Genomic DNA, 17,985 nt, shown 5'->3' on the forward strand with positions numbered 1-17,985 from the left:
TTAGTTGTCTTTAATAGAGGGGTGGCTCGAGGCCGCCCTAAAAAAGAGGACTTCTCACAACTACCCTAGTCATGGAATAGGATCACCATGGACCGGAAATAATCCAATTGATGGTGAGGATGGCCATAGGGGTCATAAAAACGTCACGTTTCCCACTCATTTAAAAATACTAAAATATTATTTAATATTTTAAGAATAAATAAAAAATAATATATATATATATATATATAATATGGCCCTCAAGGGTAGTTCGGCCAGTCCTAAGAGTCAAACCTATTATTATTATTATTTTTTATTTATTTTTTCCTTATTGGCAATTGGGGTGGCCCAACCATGCCACCTTATTTTGTATGTTTTGAGAATAAGACTCTTATAATTAGAAACTCAATCTACAAATCACAATTTTGTATCAAGATTTTCTCTTTTTGAAGTAGTAAGAAGCTATTTTTATCGTCTGAATTAAAATTTAAAAATTTATTTAAAATTTATAGAAGACATGTCACCATATATAGTATTAAAATATAACAAAATACAAATTTGAACCGCCAAAAAAAAAAGATATGGATCTGCAGCTCAACAATTCACAAATGTATTTAAACATCTTTCACTTTAGGAATAAAATTACTGAATATCCCAATTTCAAAATAAAAAATTGCTCAAAACTAGGTAAATCAAGGAAATTAACAACGTGAGAAAAAACCAATTGATTCCTCAATCTGGTAAATACAAGACCAAAGAAGAAAAGATACATTGATCCTCCTAGACTCCATTCCCTATATGATCTTCTCCTCTTTTCCTGATTCCATTTTTTTTCAAAGTTCTAAAAAAAAAAAAAAAAAAAAATAGAGGGAGAATAATTGAAAGAAGGGTTAAATACCTCCCTTAGGTTTGCAAACTTTATTTTTTTTTTCTTGGAGTTTTATTTTTATCACAGGACACCCTAGAATTTTGATAAATGATCAATTTAGTCCATCCGTTAGTTGACCGTTAAGACTGACACGTGGACCAATCAGATGTTGATACGTGGCACCTATTTAATTTTTTTTTTTTAAATTAAAAAAAAAAGTATTTAAAAATAAAAAATAAAAATAAAAAAAGGAAAAAACTGGGAGTGGCGCTTGGCCATTTAGGGGTGGCCTTTGGCCATGGGGGTGGCCTGGCCACCCCCATGAAATGGCCGAGCCACCCCCAGTTTTTTCCCTTTTATTTTATTTTTATTTAAAAAAAAAATTAATTAGGTGCCACGTGTCAACATCTGATTGGTCCACGTGTCAGTCTTAACGGTCAACTAACGAATTGACTAAATTGGTCCTTTATCAAAACCCCAAGGAAGTCATGTGATAAAAATGAAACCTCAGGGAGAAAAAAATAAAGTTGACAAACCCTAGGGGAAGTATGAGGTATTTAACCCTAGAAAGAAATGTCTCGCCTAACAAACAAGAATTGTAAAATCCACAGCCTTGACAAGAACAACAACAGAGAAAAAGCAAATGGTTTGAAAAAAAAAAAAAGGAGAGGATAATATATATATATAAGCCCAAAAAGGCAAAGAAAAACTAATTGTCGCTATTTTATTTTGGTGTGATTATAGTAGCATTTACCTGCTAACTTTATGAGTCAAACTCTCAAAAAATTTTTTTTTTTCCTCAACTTAGTACATGTTTAATCATTTTGATTTTTTTTTTTTAAGATCAATAAACCACCACCATTGTTGTTGTAATATAGAGATGCAAGAAATTTTAAATTTTAAGAAAGTCAACATGAACTTCTACTCATTTTGACACAACTGCCAAAGTTTTAAAACTCTCAATTAAGAGTATTGAACTTTCAATTTATTTCGATTACTCCATTTTACTTTCCGTCAATTTTTATAAAAAAAAAATGCAAAGATATTGCAAAAATATTACAAATATGTTTTTTTTTTTTCTAAAAATATAAACGTCGGAATCTTTACAATTTTATAATAAAAAATGAGTATTTTGAAAAATTTGACAAGAATTAACGAAAAATTCTAATCAAAAAAGGTAATCAAAAGAAATTAAAAGTTTGATATCATTGATTAAGAGTTTTAGACATTAAGAATACTTACAAAACGTATGAAAGTTGACGATAAATTTTGTGGAGTTTCCTAAATTATTTGTTAGCCTACACAAAGAAATAATAAAATAATAATAATAAAAAGTGAAAGAAAAGGTTAAAGGATCAACAAACGGAATATTTATCCCCAAGAAGTAGCTCAATCGGTTAAGACCATACAATTAAAAAAAATAAAAAAAAATAAAAAGAAAGAAAGAAAGAAAGAAAGTCATTCGAATCTCCCTTTCGTTTTGTGCGAACATGTCAAAAACAAACGGAGGCAAACGGAGAACCCGCGTGGATAACCGTTTTGAAGAATTAATAAAAGCCCCCAAACCGACCCCATTTTCTCTGCAGTTTTCCATATTTTCCTCTCACTTCCTTCGTGTCCCTTTGCATTCACATCCACGTTTCCTCATGGCTTCACATACAAGTCCCTCTCTCCCCCCTGCAACAACAATCGTCACTCTCTTCGACTTTAAAACCCATTCAAGAACTTGGGTTTTCTGTTTCGAAGGCATTAGAGGTGAAGAAGTTTTCCAGATATGAGGCTCTATGTGTACGTGCTGGAGGCCAAAGACTTGCCTGTGAAGGACTCCTATGTGAAGCTTAAGGTTGGGAAACACAAGTCCAAGACTAGGATTTCCAGGAACACATTGCAGCCGGTTTGGAATGAGGAGTTTGTGTTCAGGGTCCATGACACGGATGAGGAGCTTCTTGTGTCTGTTTTTCACCATTTTGAGGAACCTACCGTCTTCAATGGCTCTGGAAATTTAGTGGGTCGGGTTTGGATACCGGTCTGGTCCGTTGCCGCCGAGAAAAATCAGACCTTGCCATCCACATGGTTTTCTCTTGAAAAGCCCAAAGCTGGGAAATTTATTAATAAAGATTGTGGTTTGTCTCTCCTTCACTGCTTGTCAATTCATATTTGAACGTTTAATTCCAATTTTTGTGTTTTTGATGGCTCTGTTCTTGTATTCATGCCACATGCTTGCTTCATATACATTGCTTTTATTACATTTTACAGTTTATTTGGGATTTGTGAACTTCTTTGTAGTATAAGATGGCATCGTACATTGATAATAGAAAAAGGGTATAACTATTAGCGCTTCAAGAATACAAGGGAAGTGCTTGCTAGGGCTACATTAAGCTCTTAGCATATTACATTACAATTGACTCCTATTTATAGGAGAATTGGGGTAGGTGAAGATAAAAGATAAATATTCCTAAAAGAGAGGAGATGAGATGCAATCAGAATGATTTTATTATAATCAAATCTGATTACAATCATATTTTCTAACACTGGCGATGAACAAATAAATAAATTTAGAAAAAAACAGTTGGTTTTTGGGAGCTGTGGATTAAGCAGACTTCATCTATATAAGGGACACTTGGACATCTTTTTGTTGTTGTTTTTCTTTTTTTAGCTCAAGATTTGGAAAGATGATTTTTTTTCTCTTGTGGCATTTGAACAGGGTTCTACTTTCCCAATTTGAATTTATTATCTTATTATCTGGAGGCAACAAAATGTGCATGGCTCTTGTCTAAGCTCAGGATTCTATTGATTGTCCTTAAATTATGGAGACTTTAAGGTTTCAATAAATGACTTATTGTGTATTTTATTTTGTTGCTTCTTCCATTGCGGTTGAGTTGGCGTGCCCAACACGGTAGCTGATGCTTCATTGTGGCAACTTTTTGAGCTCTAGGTGAAAAAATCTCATGCCAAGCACCTAAATGCTACAATTGCTTTAGAGGATTGATTTGTAGATAATCGTAGCTAACCATCCAATAATATAGAGTACATTGAGACAATGAAGAGTGCTGTAACAATTGTCTTATTCAGTGAATCAAAAATTGGCAGTTTGTAGATTCATTACTTATAATGGACTATATGAGAACTCTGATGAAGTAATGATGATTGAAGGCTAAATTGAAACAATGCTGCTTATCGTATTGGCATTACATTCCTCTTAGTTCTGTTTGGCCTTTCAATTGAAATTCTAACTACAGATGTTAAGGTGGTGTCCTTTATTTTTTAGGCATGTTAATTTGGAGAACTCTCATTTAAATCTGTAATATCTATGCCCCTTTCATGCAGGGAAAATTCTTCTCACCATTTCTCTTCACGGAAAAGGCTATGAAACTTCCACTAACCACCTCCTTTGTGCACATTCTAATATCAACATTGAGGAATCTAAAGAACGAGAAAATCCATGTGTACCATGTCAGGATGTATGTAGCTCCAAGGCTTCAAATCGAAAGATGGTAGAAGGGAAAAATTTGATGAAGGCTATTGCTAGTCGTCTGGATAAGATATTCAATAAGAATGAAGAAGCCTCAAGAAATGATGATTCTTTGGATTTATCGAGTTCATTGTCTGATTATGAGGAATGCATGGAGGAACAGCCCTCCAGCTGTAGCTTTGAAGAGGCTATGGAGATGATGCAGTCAAGCGATAATGGGCAAGATAAAATGCCTGAGGACCTGCAGGGCGGCATTCTTCTAGATCAGATATACATAATACCACCCTATGATCTTAATTCATTTCTTTTTTCTCCCAATTCACAGTTCAGAAAAGACTTGGCAGAACTACAGGGAACAACAGATGTGCAAGAGGGGCCCTGGATATGGAAATCAGAAGACACATCATGTTTAACACGAGTTGTTTCCTACAGGAAAGCTGCAACAAAGTTAGTTAAGTCTGTTAAAGCCACAGAGGAGCAAACCTATATTAGAGCAGATGGAAGGGAATTTGCGGTAATGGTAAGTGTAAGTACACCTGAAGTTCCTTATGGAAGTACATTTAAGGTTGAATTGCTGTACAAGATAATGCCTGGAGCAGAGCTATCTTCAGGAGAAGAATCATCCCATCTTGTAGTGTCCTGGGGTATTAACTTCATCCAAAACACTATGATGCGAGGCATGATTGAAGGAGGAGTTCGACAGGGACTGAAGGAGAGCTTTGACCAGTTTGCCGACTTGCTGGCTCAGAATTTTAAAACGTTGGATACCAATTACTTAGCCGACAAGGATAATGTGCTGGCAACTTTGCAAACAGAACATCAATCAGACTGGCAGTTGGCAACCGAATACTTCTGGAATCTCACTGTAGTCTCTGCGATTTTTATGGTTTTGTATGTCCTAGTGCATATTCTACTCTCTGAGCCCAGCAAACTCCAAGGCTTGGAATTTAATGGACTTGATCTGCCAGACAGCTTAGGGGAGCTTATCACATGTGGAATATTAGTCATTCAACTGGAACGTATTTATTACATGATCTCACACTTTGTACAAGCTAGGTTGCAAAGAGGTAAATGTGTTATGCTACTTAGCACAGGGCTTATCAACTGACTTGAATCTATAACACACTCACTCTTGGTTCCACTTTTCTGAATTTGTCCAAGGATTGACTTATGTTGCAAATCTATTTCTATAGGAAGAGATCATGGAGTTAAAGCCCAAGGTGATGGATGGGTTCTTACTATAGCTCTAATTGAAGGGATCAACTTAGCATTGTTGGATTCGGTGGAGTTGTCAGATCCCTATGTGGTTTTCACCTGCAATGGAAAAACAAAAACAAGCTCTGTCAAGCTTCAAACTCGTGATCCTTGTTGGAATGGTGAGGTGTTTTAACTGCTTAGAAATTGTTTTGAATTATTTTTCCATTGATATCTGTTAATCCAGATTTAACTCCTTGACCCTTGAAACAATTATGCAGAGATTCTTGAGTTTGATGCTATGGAAGAACCACCATCAGTTTTAGATGTAGAAGTTTTTGATTTTGAGGGTCCATTTGACCACGCCACCTCACTTGGGCATGCTGAGATCAATTTTGTAAAACACACATCTTCTGAACTCGCGGATATCTGGGTCCCCCTTGAGGGGAAGCTTGCTCAGTCTTCTCAGTCAAAATTGCATTTGAGAGTTTTTTTAGACAACAATAAGGGGGTTGAAACGATTAGGGAGTATTTGAGCAAGATGGAAAAGGAAGTTGGAAAGAAGGTAAGCACTTAGTTCACAGTATTTTTGAATGATCTAGTCCAGCACCCTTGTTTCTGTCTTTCCGACCTACTCATGCATAACAGTTTTGTTGTCATGGTTTTTCCCATTGATGTCTAGCATTGTACTATTTACCTTACCGACTATTTTTAGCATCCCCTGTAGAATGGTGATCTAATACCTTGTTGCTTGATTGACAGTTGAATCTACGATCACCACACAAGAATTCAACGTTCCAGAAACTGTTTATATTGCCACCAGAAGAGTTTCTCATCAGCGACTTTGCATGCTCCCTGAAGAGAAAGATGCCGTTACAGGTGCTAGTTATATTTGTCATGGGAATTCTTACTTCTTTATAAAGAATGATCTATAAAGATCACCACTGAAAGTTCCACTTTTGGAATCTCAGAGTGGCCAACAAATGAGCTTGTTAAAGTTGGTCTAGTCTCAAGACATAGAGGTGATTTGAATTGCTCCTGTTCCTTTTGCTAGCCTAGAAATCCCATTTAGTTTACAGATATGGAGCTTATTCGAATTGTAAACATGGATGATGATGGCAACAATATGGTAACTTCTATGGGGGTGTACACCAATTCCTTGGAAGTCCCTAGGTTTGGGTTAAAACATAAAGCACAAATTAACCATGTAACATGAAACTTATTCATGCCCCAAAAAAATAGAAATGAAGTTTTGTTGTTTTGAAATCATCGATTAACTGAGTATTAAAATAACAAAGGCACTCGTTTGGGATTATTTAAAGTATGCTGTAAACACAGTTGGCTAATTTTATGCTTGGCCAAAATGCTCCACCAATTTGTCTACTTTAGACTTTAGATGTAATGGGTCTATGAGGATAGTGGGCCCTTTGATCAGCTTAATAGGATTAGTGGGCTTTTCTTATAAAGGGTTACTTTTAATGAGCCATTTACTCTGTTAGTCTGGTAGAAATTCTATTAAGGTGTTGGGCCTTGTTGTAAGTCAGTTAGGGAGTTGAGTAGAGTTGTATAAATACATGGACGAAAATCAATGAAGTTATCCAGAAGTATTAACTGAATTGTTTGAGAAATTAGTTTGTAAGTGGAGATTTGATTATCCTGTAAATAACCAGTTTAGTCAAATTCGAATGTCCATTTCCATTCTCAATTCCAATTTCATCAAATCCGTTTCATTCATTCAATAATCTGATCCCATTCATTCTCATGCAATCACCTGAACCAAATTACATCCAAACATTCACAAATTACAGATTTTACTATAAATCTGTTACATTAGATGGTTCTGGTGGCCAAATCGAACTGCTTATGTTTACTCATTTATTTTAAAAAAATCTACCTGTTTATTCCCATGTCTCTATAGCTTGAAAATGGAATGACTCTTTGGTGCAGGGCCGACTCTTTTTATCTGCAAGAATTGTGGGGTTTTATGCCAATTTATTTGGACATAAAACCAAATTTTTCCTTCTTTTGGAGGATATTGAAGATATACAAGTGATTCCTCCGTCTTTTGCATCGATGGGTAGCCCTTCATTGGTCATAGTCATACGGAAGGGTCGAGGTCTCGATGAAAAGCATTATGCAAAGTCTCAAGATGAAGAGGGCAGGCTTAAATTTTATTTCCAATCATTTGTGTCGTTCAATGTAGCTACCAGGTAGTGGTGTAATGAAATACTTCACTTGAGCCCATTCATACAGTTTAGGATGATATGCTGATTTCTATAAATGTGAACTTACTGACAGAACAATTATGGCTTTGTGGAGAACAAGAACATTGACCCCTGTTCAGAAAACACAAATTGCAGAAGAGCAGGAGGATCAAGATGAGAGGTCCATCATGCTTGAAGATGCTGGACCCATTCTGGATGTTGAAGATGCAAAGATGTCCAAGGTTTACAGTGCAGAACTTCCCATCAATGTCAGTGGTCAATACTCTTCTTCTTTATATTTCATTGTTTCATTAAGCATTCAAGAGGGTCTACCGAATTAAACCCAGATGAGTGGTAGATAGATGTTCTGATTAGCACTCATAATCTTAGAATTGAGCTGCTCAGTTTGCTAGCAGTCCTTTCCCTTATTTTTTTTAAACAAAAAAAGAATAGAATGGGAGAGGGTAAGTACCAAAAGTAGATTATCTTTCCATTTATTTAAACAAATCCCTTCCCGAGCCATCTCTTGATTCATTTGGCTCTTGCACCCAATTACTTAAATTGTTAATGAGAAAATTGTAAGATCATACAATTTACAATCCTATAAATACCTATTTATTTGTTAGTGAATGGACCACAGACCAATTCCCCTTTTCATTTGGGAGTAATGATTACACCCATAATTCCAAGCTTCATGTTCTTTCTACCAAGGCTTTATAAATCTGTTGCACGAACTTGAGCATGTTTCAGCTTTACTTGTTTAAAACAAAAAGAAAAGTGAATCATGTTTAATTTTTTATAGCTTTTTTGAATCCGCAGCACAATAAGCAACGGATCGAGTTGCGCTAACGCGCATCCGTTTTCTTTCCCCCCTAGAGGGTTTTCACCGTTTTCTAATTGATGCTACTGCTGTCTGTTTCCTCTAAGATGTGTTGTACTTAATATGAACAACTTGTTAATTTTGGTGTGGGAACTCTTTTGGCAATGGTGCAGATAGAATCATTGATGAAAATGTTTGATGGAGGAAAGTTGGAGCATAAGATTATGGAAAAATCAGGTTGTCTTAATTACGCAACTACAACATGGGAACCTGTAAAGCCTGATGTTTTTGAACGGCGTTTGTCATACAAGTTCAACCGCAATGTCTCTGTTTTTGGAGGGGACGTCACATGCACACAGCAAAAACTTCCCATCCCTGACAGCAAAGGGTGGACTGTGAACGAATTCATGACCCTGCATGGCGTCCCATTTGGTGACCACTTCCATGTATGGTGGCAAAGAAACTAGATTTATCTTTCTTTTCTATGCCTTTTTGAGTCCCATCTTCTTGGGATTTTCATGGAACCAATTGGGTTTCTTCATTGCATGATTTCCTTTTACGTGCAGGTTCACTTCAGGTTCCAAATAGAGAAATCTGATCTTGCCGATGGCGCGTGTAAGTGTGATGCTTACATTGGTGTCACCTGGCTTAAAAGCACCAAGTTCCAGCAGCGGACCACCCGGAACATAACTGAGACGTTTACGCATCGACTGAAGGAAATATTTGAGGTTGTTGAGAGAGAGATTCTCTTCACAACCCATCGGGATAGTTCCATTTGATGAAACACTTGAGCTGCCACCATTCAATGTGCTTTTTGTGTAGACAGCTGAGAGTGCATTGAAATGGATACACAAATATATGACAAAAAACAGAACACGTTCAATGAAATTTTGTTTCAGTCGTGTTCAATGTTCATAAATTCATTTGGCCTTTTTTTAATAAGAAATTATTAGAAAATTCTAGTTCCGTTGGTGGATATAGAGGAGTAGTTTATGTAATACTATGATCCTTGACAAAATAGTTTAAAATGGAGGAAAAACAAAAGCTTATTGACAAACTAGGAGTTCAACCCAATGCAATACTCCTCTGCCCGTCAAAGTCATTGTGGGCAACGGAAGGATTGACGTTTATTGCAGCGGGCGGGTAATAAACACGAGTAAATTATATGTTCATAGTTTAAACTCATGACATCTGCTTTAATATTATATTAAATTATAACTCATCTCATAAACTTAAATTAACAAAAAATAATAAATTTAATTAATATTCTAACAACCGGTGGAACAAGATCCCCGAACCCTTCGGATATTCTAAGAAGTTATTATTAAAAGTGTTTCAATCAGTGTATTGATTTTCTGATTAATATAAGAATGTGGGGCTAGCACTCAACATGGCATTGTCTACTTAACACCAATCCCTCTCCATCGGTGTCTTGGGTGGGGTGGGGGCGATGGAAGACTTGCCGATGCCGATGTTCTATCGATCCATCATCATCGATTCATCGTACAGATTTCCTATTTCTGGGGGTATTTCAATTTCCCTGCTTTACCACCTAAACTTGGCTACTCCCCCTAACCATACATATCTCAATGGCCCAACCAATCGTTTATCCGAAGCAATAAATTTAAGATCAGATTTGATATTAACCACGCTCACGAGACCTTGCCGGGTCAACTCATTAGCTTCCATCAATTTTTTTTTTATTTTTAATATCAATTTATTCAAATTTAAAGGTAATTATTGTTTAATCAAATAATAATTATTGATATAAACTACTGAACTTGATTGTTTTATTTTGTAACTAATTATAAATGTGAAACACTAGCCTTCCGTTTCGTCTTTTCCAGACCGTCCGATTGGATAAGTGGATGCCACCTCAAATGCTCCACACTCTCCCGACAGTTACGCTCTGAACAGTTCAAAAGAATCAAAACTATAATAAACAAACTAATTCCATTCTCCAGACTCCATAGGATCAGTATTCAGTAACTATCATCGATTCAATCTCCCTCTCTGGTAATCCAAATCCTCATCTCAGAGAGAAAATGGATCCGAACCCGAAAAGCCACCCGATTCTCTCCTACGTCATGGCCCGAATCCCCTCGCTCGGACCCAAACCGGCCTCCTACAACTCCGAAATCGACATCGAACAGCCACCGGTAAAACCACCGTCCGATCCATCTTCCTCCTCGGGCCAGGCCTGGGCCCAAATAGAGGACGACATGCCGCACCTGGCAAACCAAAGAGTTCTCGCCTCGATGACCTGGGCCGTAACCGACGTGGCCCAGACAAGGTCAGTGCTCCGGACCCTCGGCCCCCGGCCGGACCACGAGACCGTCGACAAGGCCCGGGCCAAGCTCGTTGAGATAGAGGCCAACCTGGGGAAGCAGCTGGAGGAGATCGTGCGCTCGCCGCGGCCGCCGGACGTGGACCGCCTCCAGTGGCGAGCGCATCTGGCGGAGCGCGAGAGCGAGTGCAGGCAAACGGCGGAGAAGGAGAGGCAGGTCTATAAGGCGGTGGTGCAGCTCGACGAGATGCACGACGCGTACGAGAGGCTTCTCAAGGAGGCCGAGGAGCGCCTCGTGAAGATCTACGATTCGGCCGAGGCGTCGCCGGGGGATGCGGGCAAGGAGGGGGCCCCGGAGGCGGAGAAGGAGGAGCTTAATGAGGACGTGGTTGGGATATTGCAGGAGGCGACCGGGCAGGGGTTGGAGCGGGTCGACTTATCGGGTCGGAGGTTGCGGTTCTTGCCCGAGGCGTTCGGGCGGATTCGGAGCCTGGTTGTGCTTAACGTTTCGGGTAATCAACTTGAGGTAATTCCATTTAATTGTGTGTTTTAAGTTCTAATTTTCTTTTAATATGATTAGTTAATATAGCTGTAATCCTTAGCTCTATGGGTTTGAGCTATGCAAATTCCTGGATTAAGATCGCCTAGAGTTTCCCGGGCATTCTATTATATAGATTCCTCAAGTCACAACCTTTCATTTCAAATTAAATGGGTGGGGTATCATCGAATCAACATTCTATTATTCTGCTCTGAATGATGTGGTGTATACTGAGAGAAAGAAATGATCGGAGCTTTGAAGAGAGTGAGAGGATGGTGGCAGAGCTAAAGGCCTTCTTTTTTTATACCCTTTTGTAGTGGATGGTTGCCTATGATTGTTGTCATATTTCTAGTTTTCATGACTTTTTGGACCTCTTTTCTTTTGCTCATTAGGTGATTTTATTGTATACTTCCTGTGTGCTTGGATGCGCCCTCTAGTTTTTAATGAATCGTTTACTAGTTTTAAAAAAATTCTCCATTGTAGAGTCTCTTCTCTACCTATGAAATATTTGTGTCTTCTCCTAGGTGCTTTGAGGTCAAAAGTGATTTAGGATGAGATAGTTGAGAAAATGGAAAAAAAAAGATTGGCTAGTTGAAAGAATATAAACTTGTCTCTGGGTGGTCGCCTTGCTCTAATTAAGAGTACATTATCCAATTTATCGATGTATTTCTTGCTCCTTTTTCCTTTACCAGCTAGCATAGCTAGGAAATTGGAGCGTCTTCAAAGAGATTTTGTTTTTTGGGATGGACCAGGAGCTAAGCCTAAGTTTTATCTAGTAAACTGGAAGACTATTTGCTCCTCAGCTTCTAGTGGAGGATTGGGAGTTAAAAATCTCATGTTTTTCAACAAAGCTCTGTTGGGGAAATAGCTTTGGAGATTCGTGCAAGATGAGAATTCCCTTTGGAGACAAGTGATTGTTGAGAAGGTCCAGAGAGGGGGATGTTGTTCAGAGGAAGCTCTAGGGCGCTACGGGCTGTACCTTTGGAAGAATATTAGGAATGGCTGGGGGAATTGTGTTTCATTCAAGGTTGGGGACCTTTCCTGTATCCGTTTCTAGCATGATGTATGGTGTGGATCAACTGCTCTTTAAGTCTTCATTCCTCGAATTTTATTCGATAGCTCCTGACATATAGGCCTTGGTGTCGGATTACTTGGATTCCTCCGGCACTTCTACCCATTGGAATTCGAATTTCACTGAGGCAGTCTAGGATTGGGAATTGGAATCTCTCGACTCATTTCTTAATTTATTATACTTCTCAAAAACATATTTGGGGAAGAATGATAGCATGTTGTGGGCCCCAGCTAGCAATCATTGCTTTGAAGTGAAGAGCTATTATTATAAACCTTTATAGTCTAAAGAGCCTTGTTTGTTCCCTTTGAAAAGTGTTTGGAAGGTTTGGGCCTTGCCTCTCATGGCTTTCTTTACACGGATGGTGGCTTTGGGTAGATCCTCACAATAATCTTAGAAAGGCCCGGTTTCACTCTTGTAAATTGTTGTTGCCTATGCAAAAAGAGTGAGGAGACCGTTAATCACTTTCACCTTCATTGTGAGGACACCATTGATCTTTGGGACTTGGTTCTTAACATGGTTGAAGTTTCAAGGGCTATGCTGAGTGACATCCAAGAGCTGCTTCACTCTTGGAAGATTCAAGGGAGGGGTCATCTCAAAGAGGCTATCTAGAACGGTATTCTTGCATTCCTTATGTGGAACATTTGGAGAGAAAGGAATCAGTGTCTCTTTGAAGATTATGAGTCCAACATGCTTTATTTAAAATCTTTGTTTTTGAGGTCTCTCTTGGATTGGGTTGTAGTACTCTTTGTTCCAAATTTCTCATCTTCGAATCTCTTAAATCTTAATTCCTTTTTAGATTTTAGACGCTTGTAGTGTTTGTGTCTCTTGTATACTTTTTGTTTACGAGGGTTTTGCTTTTATTTTATCAATAAATTATTATTCATCTAAACAAATATTAGAGAAGCCTATCATACTGTTGTGTCGTTTAACAGTGTCTCACACTTCAAATCCAACAACGTTTATGAATTAAGATTTTTGTTATGGGGGCCATCTAAAATTGTTAAAATAACCATTCTTTTGCCAAAATTGTTAGAATTGGCATTCATTTATGTTAGCTATAGAACAATTATTTCTTCTTGATGCCTGTGTTGAAGCTTATTAATGCATTATTTCATCGCTGATAAACTTCCTATTTTTGATTTCTATAAGTTGTTTTCTTTGTGAAATTTGATAAATAATGGGAACATGTATTACATTTATACCCCTGAAATTTGCACTCAAATTTGCTGGACATTAATTATCTTTATTTTGCACATAGACTTCTCTTTGCTTTATTTATTTATTTTTTTCTCTTATCATGATTGGGCAAGTATTAGTTCACTCACTGGGTGTTTGGCTTGTCATATTTTGCCTTTTATACAATTAACTTGTGTGTGAAAGTAACAGGTCATCCCTGACTCAATAGCCGGGCTAGAAAATCTTGAGGAGTTTAATGTCTCTTCTAATCTTTTGGAGTCATTTCCCGACTCGATTGGCTTGTTGCAAAAATTGAAAATTCTGAATATCTCAGGAAACAAGCTAGCTGCCCTTCCTGACTCCATCTGTCATTGCTGGTAATTATCATTAACCAAAAAAGAAAAAAGAGTGCCACATTCTTTTCCCTGTTTTATTTTGTTTTGTTTTGTTTTTTTGGGGGGAATGTTTAGTTCTGTCTCTTGCTATCATTCAGGTCATTGGTGGAGTTAGATGTGAGCTTCAACAACCTGACCTATTTGCCGACAAACATTGGTTTGGAATTAGTAAATCTACAGAAGCTTTCAATGCAATTGAACAAGATTCGTTACCTTCCCTCTTCTATATGTGAGATGAAGTCTTTGCGCTATCTGGATGCTCACTTCAATGAGCTCCATGGTCTTCCACATGCGATTGGAAGATTGACTAATCTTGAAATTCTGAATCTAAGCAGTAATTTCAGTGACCTGAAGGAACTCCCTGACACCATTGGTGATTTGACCAACCTCAGGGAACTTGATCTCAGCAACAATCAAATTCATGCTCTTCCTGAAACATTTGGTCGGCTCGACAATTTGACCAAACTCAACATGGACCAAAATCCTCTTGTGATCCCCCCAATGGAGGTTGTGAATGAAGGCGTCGAAGCTGTCAAAGTTTTCATGGCTAAGAGGTGGTTTGAGATACTGGCGGAGGAAGAAAGGATGAGCATGCTTGAGATGCAAGAACAGGGACAGACCAGCGGATGGTTGACTCGCAGCACCTCCTGGTTGAAAGGTTACGTTTCAGGTGTTTCGGAATATTTGGCATCTCCCAGGGGATCTCCTAGAGACCCTTATCTTGATCAGCAACTATGACGCTGGTAAATCATTTCAAGTTGTTCACTTTCTTTTCCAACAATGCCAAGCTGATGAACATCAAAGAGACGGTTTTCAGCTGCTGCAGCATACTTGCTGTTTTCTACTGCGTCCATTCAAGCTTGAGGGTATTGAATATCTTACAATTTTGTTCTTTTTCCAATCCAATTGTTTGCGGAATGAGTTTTTTTTTTTTTTTCTTTTTTTTTGTAGGAAAATTAATCGCTTATAGTTGTACATTCACTAAATTTGGTGTGTTACCCCAACTCTTGATTAACTGATAATAAGAGGATTGTGGAAAATTAATTATGGATCAAATCTTTGGGCCAAGGCCTATAATGTTGGGGATTTGTCAAAGAACTTAATAAAATGGATTTTTGACCCATTTAAGGTTGAATTTGTAAAATAGGGTCGACCGGGCTAAAAATGGAATTTATTTTATCAATGGAGAGAGTTGCTGAAATTTTGATTAGATATTCTGCATAATAAAAGGGGATGTACACTTGTGCAGGACCCAAAATATTCTAGGATTACACTTGCTGAATTTTCACAATTAACCATTCAATTATTATTATTATTATTATTATTTTTTGGAGGTATAAAACAGCCCATTAATTGGGCATGCTAGAGCTGAACTTAGGTGCCTCAATTAGGGCTGTGGTGGTGGGATTGGGATCGTCTCTGGTCCATTTGGACCGGAGGGGATTCAGTCTTTGTTAATGCAGGGGCATAATTTTGTTGTTAATGTAGGGGCATAATTGTTCAAAATATTTTTTGAGGACAATTATACTTCTACAATAACAAGGACTAGAGAAGATCCAAATGCGTGGCAGTGCTCATGAAATTAAGTATTCAAGTGTGATAACAAGGGATTTGACAACCAAATATTAAGTAGCAAATATATGGGAATAAAGAGCGCAATTGGCTTAGGTAGTGTAAAAAAAGAATAAGAAATGATAATTTTTTTCTTCTTCCAATTATCTTTTATCCATCTCTATAATAAGGAAATGAATTCACTATTGAATTTGTTTAGAGTTAACATGAATTTACAAATCTAGTGATTAATTTATTAAATTTATAAAAGAAGATAGTTGTGTACATAGCTTTAAAAAAATGTATAAAATTACAGCGAGTGTGTTGTAACGTTATTAACGGTATTTCTTATAAAAAATTTTGAAATTAAATGTTAACAGTTAAAAAAAAATACTTGTGCATAAGTACTAAATTCTGATTAGAAAGGGCACCAAATCAAATAGAACAACGCACGGCAACAGAAAAATCAGCATACCTTGCATGAGTATGACTGCAAAACTGTCCAGCTGAAACGTATGATAGTGCCGGCAGATTGACAGATTAAAAAAACAGTGTGCTCCTCTTTTCAAAAAAACCAGGGAAATCGAGAGAGAGAGAGAGAGAGAACAGACCAAAGAGGGCTTGGAAGGATATTTTTCATGGTTACAACACAAGGTATACGCTCAAATTCCCTCTCTGTTTTATCTTCTCATGGGTTTTCCTTACCCGAAAATCTCTTCATGTTTTCTTTCCTTTGCTCTGTCATATTGATTGATTGATTGTTGAGGAAAAAATTATGGGTTAGTATGCATTGATGGTTTTCGGTTATACCCACTTAATGATGATTTAGCCAAAATTCCTAAAAACTTTGAGAGCTTAGGTTGTAAACCGAAAATTTTCTCTACACTGTTTGGGTTGTTTCAAATTCGGCTTTCAATGTTACCCATGAGATTACGGCTCCCTTTTGGTTGAGGTAGTTATGTTTGTTTAATCTTCTGGATATTGGCCGATTGACGAATGGAAAATTTTGGGTGGCTTGATCGATTGTAGGAGAAGGAGGTGTTGGGTTGGTGTTCTCTGTATTGGCCGAAATTCGAGCAAATTTGGAGTGTTTGGCTTCTTTTGTTTTAGATTTCAATAATTTGTTCTTGATGGGCAGTACTTGCTAAAATTTCTGGAGGATTTCGGTTGGCTGTTTTTTTTTGGGTGCTGGCCGAAGAAGTATGGATTGGGGTTGTCTTATTTTGTCATCTCTATGATAAATTTTCAGGTACTTGTCCGAGTCAGGGGCTGTGATTGATGAATTGTGAGTTGGGTGATTTCCTTTTGGACGATGATCATGGAGCTAAATTTTCAGAGAGCTGTGGATTGTTGAATTGTAAACCGAAAGATTCATGTGAGTGGCTTTATTGTTTTTAAGTTATAGCATACCATTTATGATAAGATGGTTACAGTATAAGTCAAACTAATACCTATTTGGTAGTAGATGATTGCAAGCTCAAAATCACAAAGGAATTAGATTAACTTTTGTGCTCCTTTGTTTTTGGAGGGTTTGTCCAACTGGTATATGGTGATTAAGATTTCATAGAAATTGCCATTGGTTGCTTAAATTCCTTGAGAATGTTTTAAGTTATTGAAGTGTACAAATTTCATGAATAGAAATCTGGATGGTTTATGCTTGCTGCTTGGTTGATTTTAATAGAAGGATAAATGGAGGAATTTGCTGGTGCCTTTGGGTTTGTAACCTTATTCTTTAAAATGGAATAGAGCTACTATGGCTTCTAAATAATTAAAGTCGTTGAGGAATTTAATACAACCTAGACCTACCAACTATTGGGACCCTCATAATTTCAATGGGACACTGGATATGGACATGTTTACCTGGACACCAGAAAATGGACATATTTACTTGGACTTCGGACAATGGACATATTTTCTTGGACACTAGACAATGGGCATATTACCTGGACATGGACAAAGGACATTTTATTTGGACATGGACAAAAGACAATTGGACTTAAGAATGTAAATTCAGTCATAAATAAAAAGGGGATTTAGTGGCTCAATAAAAAGAAAGATGGTGTATTCATCACCCTTTAACATATAAACTAGATAGTTTTGTTATTTAATCTTGTATGAGCGTTTTGATGGATTTAAATGCTATTGGAAAATTTATATGATATAACGTTGCTGAAATTTTTAGTGAGGTGAGGCATGGTCTTCTCGTTTAAAGTTGGATGAGGTTTAGAGTTAATTTTTCTGTTAAAATATTGGTGATTACAGCAATTTACAAGTTTCTAAGTGGTGTAGTGGATGTCAAGATCATATTGGTTTTATTTTTAATATGCTAGTTAGTCTTTGACCTTTAAGGTATAAATATATCTTAGTTTGGTTAGTATGTGATTTGTTATGGAATTGGATATAAAGAAAAAAGGAAACCAAGAGCTGTC

The 17,985-nt window shown here is 37.3% G+C and overlaps 2 protein-coding genes across 2 annotated transcripts; both read left to right on the top strand.

Annotated features, from left to right (window-relative positions):
- The first annotated feature begins 2,455 nt into the window (after positions 1-2,455).
- On the top strand, positions 2,456-9,461 carry LOC132173311 (C2 and GRAM domain-containing protein At5g50170). The gene is made up of 9 exons (XM_059584768.1): positions 2,456-2,970; positions 4,175-5,386; positions 5,513-5,695; positions 5,795-6,078; positions 6,276-6,392; positions 7,461-7,723; positions 7,812-7,986; positions 8,711-8,983; positions 9,104-9,461. Exons 1-9 carry the CDS (start codon positions 2,622-2,624, stop codon positions 9,314-9,316), a joined length of 3,069 nt encoding a protein of 1,022 aa, XP_059440751.1. The 5' UTR covers positions 2,456-2,621; the 3' UTR covers positions 9,317-9,461.
- Positions 9,462-10,446: 985 nt separating this feature from the next.
- LOC132175501 (plant intracellular Ras-group-related LRR protein 1-like) lies at positions 10,447-15,054 on the top strand. The gene is made up of 3 exons (XM_059587473.1): positions 10,447-11,350; positions 13,821-13,987; positions 14,104-15,054. Exons 1-3 carry the CDS (start codon positions 10,583-10,585, stop codon positions 14,741-14,743), a joined length of 1,575 nt encoding a protein of 524 aa, XP_059443456.1. The 5' UTR covers positions 10,447-10,582; the 3' UTR covers positions 14,744-15,054.
- Positions 15,055-17,985: the final 2,931 nt, after the last annotated feature.

The sequence above is a fragment of the Corylus avellana genome, chromosome ca3 (assembly GCF_901000735.1).
Source record: "Corylus avellana chromosome ca3, CavTom2PMs-1.0".
Classification (NCBI taxonomy): domain Eukaryota; kingdom Viridiplantae; phylum Streptophyta; class Magnoliopsida; order Fagales; family Betulaceae; genus Corylus; species Corylus avellana.

Coding starts and splice junctions, on each gene's coding strand:
- LOC132173311 (XM_059584768.1), top strand. CDS start 2,622: ATGAGGCTCTATGTGTACGTGCTGGAGGCCAAAGACTTGCCTGTGAAG. Junction 7,724..7,811: donor TCGTTCAATGTAGCTACCAG/GTAGTGGTGTAA, acceptor ACTTACTGACAG/AACAATTATGGCTTTGTGGA. Junction 8,984..9,103: donor CATTTGGTGACCACTTCCAT/GTATGGTGGCAA, acceptor TTTTACGTGCAG/GTTCACTTCAGGTTCCAAAT.
- LOC132175501 (XM_059587473.1), top strand. CDS start 10,583: ATGGATCCGAACCCGAAAAGCCACCCGATTCTCTCCTACGTCATGGCC. Junction 11,351..13,820: donor TTTCGGGTAATCAACTTGAG/GTAATTCCATTT, acceptor TGAAAGTAACAG/GTCATCCCTGACTCAATAGC. Junction 13,988..14,103: donor GACTCCATCTGTCATTGCTG/GTAATTATCATT, acceptor GCTATCATTCAG/GTCATTGGTGGAGTTAGATG.